Source organism: Nicotiana tabacum, chromosome 19, assembly GCF_000715075.1.
Source record: "Nicotiana tabacum cultivar K326 chromosome 19, ASM71507v2, whole genome shotgun sequence".
Lineage (NCBI taxonomy): Eukaryota > Viridiplantae > Streptophyta > Magnoliopsida > Solanales > Solanaceae > Nicotiana > Nicotiana tabacum.
The window spans coordinates 65,452,724-65,460,662 of record NC_134098.1 but is presented as its reverse complement, the minus strand read 5'-3'; the positions used below and the strand labels follow the sequence as shown (position 1 = coordinate 65,460,662).

Here is a 7,939-nt window from a genome sequence, read left to right as displayed (position 1 = left end):
CAAAAATACTTATAAAAAATTCTTTTAAAAAAATACCCGATTTTTCCGCGAACAGGCTACAAGTGTCATTCCCAAAACCATGTGGCACCCCCTCTGAGAAGCCATAAGATAAATGGCAAAATGCTTTTGAAAAGTGACAATTGCATTTGCCACGTTCTTGCCCCCATACCATGATGGATCCATGCACATGTGCCTATAAATATGCTCTCAACTCGACAAGTAATCACCGTTAGCCGGACAAAGAAATCCTTCTACTTTTTTTCTTCTAATTTCCTCTTCTACAATAGTTAATTTGCATTAAATATTAGTTGTTCTTTTCTTTTTTCCTACTAGCTGGGAATTGTAATTTTAATATTTTGGTATTTTCTCTTCTTTTCCATTAATTAATAGTAATGGCTACGACAAACAATAACATTGTCGTTGTGATGATTCCCTTACCAGCACAAGGCCATCTCCAGCCACTGCTTGAGCTCGCTCGGCGCATTTTATCTTCTTCTAATTTTACCATACCCGTTCACTACGCCGGCTCCACCACACACTTACGCCAAGCACAGAGTCGCGCCCATGGTTGGGACCCTCTCACTACTCCCAATCTCCATTTCTCTGAGTTCCAAATGCCTACTCTCGACAACATTCCTCCTGATAGCAATGACTTTTACCCTTCAAATTTAATACCCTCTTTCTACGCTGCTCTGGAGTTTCGACAACCAGTGGCAGATCTTGTTAAGAATTTGTCTGCAGCAGATAAATTCAGGAGAGTTGTTGTCATTCATGACATTCTAATGTCTTGGGTTGTTCAAGATGTTATTACCATACCAAATACAGAAATGTACTTTTTTCATGCTGTTTCTGCTCTGGACGTATGTTCTAGAATTTTGGAAGCAAAACTAAATCCTGATCCAGTCACACCGCCAGCTGATGTTGCAGAAATATTGCAAGAACTTGCATGCATGGAACCTGGATCAGATTCACCACCGCCATTAATGGTGAAATACGTGGAGAAACAAATGAGTTGTGCGGTAAATTATGGTGGCCGAAATATTTTCAGTACTTGTAGACCCATTGACGGTATATATCTTGATTTGATGCAACAAGCTTTCAAATCGTATGATGAGCATTGGAAAACGTGGGGTCTTGGTCTTTTTATGAACCCTTTGGAAATGGATCAGAATATAAAAAAAGACACGACGAGTACCCCGCCACGTCATCACCTATTACAGTGGCTGGACAAACAAGAACCAAACTCAGTGTTACTTGTTTCATTTGGATCTGCAGCTTCATTTACTGATGAACAAATAAGAGAACTGGCACTTGGTCTTGAACAAAGCCAACAAAAGTTCATTTGGGTACTGAAAGAAGCAGACAGAGCAAATGTCTTTGCTGAGAATATCAATGGCGGCAGTAGTACCCGGGCCTTTGTTTTACCAGAAGGGTATGAGAAAAGAGCAGAAGGAAGAGGAATTGTAGAGCGGGGATGGGCCCCACAACTAGAGGTGTTAGAACACGCGTCAACTGGAGGTTACTTGTGCCATTGCGGATGGAACTCTGTAATGGAAAGCATTTCAACGGGAGTTCCAATTGCTGCATGGCCATTGCATACAGACCACCCGAGGACCGCTCTGTTATTGATCAAAGGTTTGAAAATAGGGATTTACGTTAGAGATTGGGCTCACAGAAATGAGTTGGTGAAAGCAGAGACAATTCATAATGCTGTAAAGATTTTGATGGATTCGACCGAAGGTGAAAAATTGAGGCAGAAAGCGGCGGAGCTGAAGGATACCGTGAAAGCATCGTTCATGGATGGTGGTGCAACAAAAAAAGACATTGAATCTTTTATGTCTTATATTACTAGATAAGTTCTTTAAATTTAGAGCCTCTTTGGAACCAAATCTTGTAATTGGTAAGATATATGGAATAAGATGTAATTGAGGAGTAGCAGTTAGACTCTTTAATTCTCAAGGAGATATCTCTTTTATTCTTATTTTTTAAAATAAATTGGTTTTTGACAATCTGTCTGTTTCATTTCAAATATGAGAAGAACACTTGTTAAAATCAATTTCATGTTTTGCTAGGTCCTTTTTTCTATCTATACAAATATTTATTGGAAAAATAGTTTCTAAACTCATCATATTCTTTCGCTATTTAAAAAATGGAACAAATCATAAATCTAGTTATATTCACATGATTGCGGAGATACCAGTTATTCTTTTTGATATTAGTTATATTAATTTAAAATTATTAAATGTACTTTTGGAAAATATGTATTTTAAATACCTAGTACTAATAATAAAAATTAGTATTTCTTATATGCACACATACTTGTCACACAATAAAGTTTATTTACTTATCCATATATTTAAAAATTTGTTCAATTTTTATGGTTAACTTTATTTTAAATAAAAATTAAATATCTAATTATATAATTACGCTTGTGCAATCAAGCATGATTAAATTACATTGTGATTAAGTTGATTATGACAAACAAAAACAGGTCCTTTTAACTACTTTATTTTGAAATTACTATGTTATAAATTTTTGCGCTCTCAGATGGTAGTGTTTTGGGATTAAGATATAGTTTTTATTGTTGTGTCTTCTATGCAAGTCTAGTGCAATATGTATTGGAAATACTATTAAAGTCACTAGCTAATTAATTTATTTGATGTTTCAAGTTTTATTTGCTTCGCTATGAATGAAGTCATTTTATACATGAACAATAGGTATTTCCCGTTATAAACGAAAAATGAAGTTGGGTGGGAGCTAGAGACAAGCGCCGAGGAGTGAGGCATGGGGTGTGAGCAAAAAGACTAGTGTTTGAAATCTTAATAAGACAGCAGACAGCTTGGTTCCGGGACAGGCTTCCGAGGCACTAAAAAGAATATTGATAGACAGAAAATAAAGTGTTATTTAGCTTGGAATAATGTGTAGCATAAGTTTGTCGGAAATTTCGTCTCTTACAATGGCTGTTAAAGTCATTATTTATAACTATACTTAGGGAACAAAGTCCTAGGGATCAAGCCTCTCTTATATGATAATAATGCGGGCCATTGATGAATCTGTAACGACAGACTATGAATGTCAAAATTCTCTGTAACGGATTGTGTATTTAATACCGAGGAATATTCTTCATTGTATATCTTCCGGTGGTAAATATTCCTTTGCTCTCGTTAGCAATGTACCCTTCGGACCCGATGCCAACCGAAGTTGTTGTCCTTGGTCTTGGTTTCCACTCGCTTCGTCTTCCGTCAGTCCCTTGTTCCACGTATGATGATAGGCTAGAATCACGTATTTTAGTCATAGTTTGCCCTCTAATTACTGCATTTTACTTGTGTTTGAGCTTGAATGTTAGTGTATTGTGCTTATTATGTATTTTATGCATTGCAAGAAGTGATTGCGAGCTATTAAGATAATTTGGAGCTAATTTGAACAAGTTAGAGCTTTGAAATTTGAGTAGAAGTTCGAGAGTTAAGTCGGAATCGAGTTCAGGTATCAAGGACCCGGTGCGCATATAAAATAATAGAAGAAAAGGCCAAAAGTGCATTAGAAGTTTAAAGTTTCAATCCCTCTGAAAAGTGGCACTAACACGTCATGTGTTAGGTCTTGGTAAACGATGGGATAACCCTTTTGTTTTTGGCTTTTGGCGAGAACAAGGCAGCATACATTCTTTTGGTTACAGAAAAGTTCCACTAACGCGGCGCGCAGTGCGTCGCGATGGGCGGCGCACTAATGTAATTTTTCACCCAATTAATTCTAATTCGGTTCAAAGAAGGTATTTTAGTTCAGGTCCATCCATACTCGATATAAATACATTGTAAAAATATTTTTTATAGGGGAATCGACCTAGGAGAGTTTTGAAGAGCTACCACGGCTTAAAGACACAAGATTTCATCAATTCTCTTGCCAACAATCGGTCTAAAAATAAGAGTCTTTATTGTAAAGTTGTCTTTGATGTTTTCTATGTTCTTAAACTTATTTGTGATGACTTTCTCCATATCTAAGGAGTAGTTCCCTTTAGGGTTTGATGGATTTGGTGTATTGATAATTATTTATGGATTATAACTCTAACTTTATGTATTGAATCGTTTTGGAAGATTTAATTGTTGCATCTATATTCACTAGTTCATGTAATCGAGAGAGGCATAACTTATGATATCTTTGCATTATATTATTTGTTGAGTTCATAGATTCTTCTAAGTTATTGAAAGTGGCTAGTCGAATCATTGATTAAACCTAGTTAGGAGTAGGTTTTTCTAAAGACTAATCCGCTACGCATTCTTGCATATCTTCATAGTGCTTAATTTAGTTCATCTCGTGAGGTTAAGGATTAATCGAGAGAGGAGTTTCTGCTGAACGTTTGAACTAATAATTGAGTGAATTCGAGAGACTCACTTGAACATTAGAAGTGAATTATCTAGAGTTAGATCCCGAACAATTATCTTGCACCTATCTTGTCAAAACCCTATCTTCTCCCACTCATAACCTTATTTGTTTATTTCTTGTCTCGATAGTCACTAGCCAATAACTTTAAATTCTTAGTTAACTTTAATTATTAGTTATATAAATTTCAACTGTTGATCCTCCTAGATAGCAATCAAGCTAGAAATTACTCGAACAATATTTAAATCAAATCCCTATGGAGACGATAATTTAACTATACTATATTTGGCTAGCGAGCATTAATTTCGTGTTGTGTTTTGCGCTCGTCAAAATTTTGGAGCTATTGCCGGGGATTGGTAATTAATATTGTTCAAAATAATTTTTGGTGCTAATTCGGAAATTAATTTTTTTTTATTTTTTTTATTTTTTAGTTAACTTGTCTTCAAGATTTCTTTTGTAGTACCTCACAAGTGCTAGGGATAAAGCTTTAAAAATTATTCTTGATTTTGAACTCTAATTGTTTTGAAGATGGAGCACAACCAGCCTAAGAAGACGGTTGCAGAGTTAGCAGCTCAATATTATCATTAGTCTGCTATTTGTTTTAAATGTGGTGGAAATCATCTCTGGGTTGATTGCCAAGCAGGTAAGTATTCCTCATATGGTTTATCTTTTGAACAGTCTCACTCTATTTCTAGTCCGTATAGGTATGAGGTTTCATATGGGCATAATCTTAACTCTGGTTGGGATGAATACCCTTTTTATGACTGAAATAAAAGTGAAGTGAGACAACCACCTCAAGAGGAGAATGATAGTTTAGAAGAGCTTATGTATAGGTTCATGAATAGTGTTGAAGAAAAATTTATACAAAATAATGAAGCCATTAAGAACCTAACAACGCAAGTGAATCAAATAGTAAGTATACTTTCAGAAATCTCGTTGCATTGTGATGGTGAATATATAGAGGAGATACTCTGTGAGAATGAGCCTACCTAAGAGGATGAGCATCTACAAAGAGAAATTATTACTCTGCAAGAACACTCTGATTCAATTAAGATGATTGAAGACGAGACTTTGGTTAATTGTGAAGCAATAAAAGAAGAGTTCAAGCCCTCATCCACCTTTTCACATTTACAACCTTTAGTAGTAGAGAATGAGAAAGAATTGGTCTTGGACATACCAGAGGAATATTCACATGGCCTTTCTTATTTTTTTTCTTATTCTAACCTTAATTATGTAGATTTTATTTTTGGAGATTTGCAGGAAGATTTATGGATTGATCCTGTAAAATAATGCAGGAATAAGTTGAAGATGATCATACAAAAATAATTCACCGCTCAAAAATAGGCCAAGAAAGAAAGAAAAGACCGGGTGTTGCAGATATCCTCAGAAGACTTGGGCTTAATGAGATCCATAAATAATCCCAAAAAGCGAAAACGAGGAATAAATTCAGAATTAGGGGTGGAGTTCATAAGTTCTCGAAAATGAAAAATATTCAGGAGAGTTTTATTTACCTCTTGCTTTTTACTTGTGTATCATGGGGACATGCCGCAATTTAAAGTGTGGGATTGGGGATGTAAATATGTGTATTTTGTTTTCTTTGTGTGTTTCTGTTAGTATTTTAGAAAAAAATTGACTTTTCCCGATGATGGATTACTTCGACTGTCTTCTTGAGGGATTAAAGTTGAAAAGAAAAGAAAAAGAAAAAAATAGTTGTTTTGTTTTCTTAGGTAGTGTAACAACTCCCCCTTGATTTTTCTTTGTGCCACAGTTCTTTTCCAAGGATTTTGCTTGAACCAGGTGTAGTTAGTTTTTTTTTATATTAGGAATAGAGAAGTCTTGTGTTGTGGTGTTAAAGAGAGATAACTTGCCTTAACGGTGTTGTACTTTGAAAATAGTAAGTGCTTTAGTTGTGACGCTTAGACTCCGTTTTTAACTCTTAAATAAGTACCTTAAATTGTTTGATCTTGACTTTGCTTAACTGCTTTGACTAGAGAGTCGGGATAGATCCGACCCTGAGTGAGTTATGTGCCAATGTGCGTGTGTGAGGTTTTTGTTGATATTCTGTGCATGTCAGTTGATGTCTAGAACTTGACTCGTGTATTTGTAAAGCGAAATAGTAGTCTTGTTCAGTCTAGGAAGTGATATAGACATTTCGTTGTTGAGCCAATTATATGTTTATGGCCCGTCTAATTGTTGTGTATCCTAGTCAGTCCCTTTGAGCCTATAATCTTACTTCTTTGGTAACCACACTGCAAGCTTGATCCATTTTGTTTGAATTGATTATCTGTTTGAATCTTTTACCTCTCTTGAGCACCTGAATTTGTTATGAGCTTGTAAAAGCTAAGTAAGGTATGGTCGGGTTTTTGAGTGGAACTATTGAAAAGGAAGAAAGGTGCATTGTTTGAAAAATTGTGAGAGCCACTTGTAGGGAATTGAAAAAAAAAAATGAGTTTGCTCAGAACTTAGAAAAGAAAAAAATTGATTCTTTGCTAGTGTAGTTCTCATCTTTTTTGTGCTTAAAGAAATTGGGAGCTTGATGTTGTTATATTGTGAAGGTTGGGGTTTCGTTCAACATAAGTGTGGAGTTTGAATTGTTAATGTACATGTATTAAAGTGCTCAAGGAGGTATACTCACTATATCCAAATGTATCCTACCCGTCCCACAGCCTACATTACAACCAATTAAAGTCCTAATTGATCTTTGACTGAATGAGCTCAATAAGTAGAGTATTACACTACGGGCAAGCATATGGTACATTCTCTATCGTGCATGAATTTTATTTTCGAGAGTGAGTTAATTCTTTCTATCTTGAGTTCCTATTTGCTCTTGAATTTATTATCTGTGGAACTACTCTCTATTGTTTGTGTGAGGGCACATGATTTGCGAAGATAAGATGAATTCTTTGACCTCTGCATTAGAATAAGTTGGCATGTTGTGAAAAACGCGTGGTGCTTTTGAGTCGAGTCTTGAGGTTAAGATGTTATGATAGGGTGCTTAGTCTATTTTAAATATTCCTGGCATGATGTGTTAGGGAAGTTGTCTGATAAGAAGGTCGTCTCTATGTGAAGTGCAGTTTGATTGCTCGAGGACGAGCAATAGTCTAAGTGTGGGGTGTTGATGGTAGGCTAGAATCAAGTGTTTTAGTCATAGTTTGCACTCTAATTACTGCATTTTACTTGTGTTTGAGCTTGAATGTTAGTATATTGTGCATATTATGTGTTTTATGCCTTGTAGGAAGTGATTTCGAGCTATTAAGATAATTTGGAGTTAATTTGAACAAGTTGGAGTTTTGAAATCTGAGTAGAAGTTCGAGAGTTAAGTCGTAATCAAGCTCGGGTGTCAAGGACCCATAGCGCATATAAAATAATAGAAAAAAGCCAAAAGTGCATTAGAAGTTTAAAGTTTCAACCCCTCTGAAAAGTGGCACTAACACGTCATGCGTTAGGCCTTGGTAAACAATGGGATAACCCATTTTTTTGGATTCTGGCGAGAACAAGGCGGCATGCATTCTTTTGGTTAAGCTTCAGAAAAGTTCCACTAACGCGGCGCGCAGTGCGTCGCGGC

The 7,939-nt window shown here is 35.8% G+C and overlaps 1 protein-coding gene across 1 annotated transcript; it reads left to right on the top strand.

Annotated features, from left to right (window-relative positions):
• The first annotated feature begins 246 nt into the window (after positions 1–246).
• On the top strand, positions 247–1,952 carry LOC107815118 (zeatin O-glucosyltransferase-like). Its single transcript, XM_016640633.2, has one exon. It carries the CDS (start codon positions 393–395, stop codon positions 1,854–1,856), a length of 1,464 nt encoding a protein of 487 aa, XP_016496119.2. The 5' UTR covers positions 247–392; the 3' UTR covers positions 1,857–1,952.
• Positions 1,953–7,939: the final 5,987 nt, after the last annotated feature.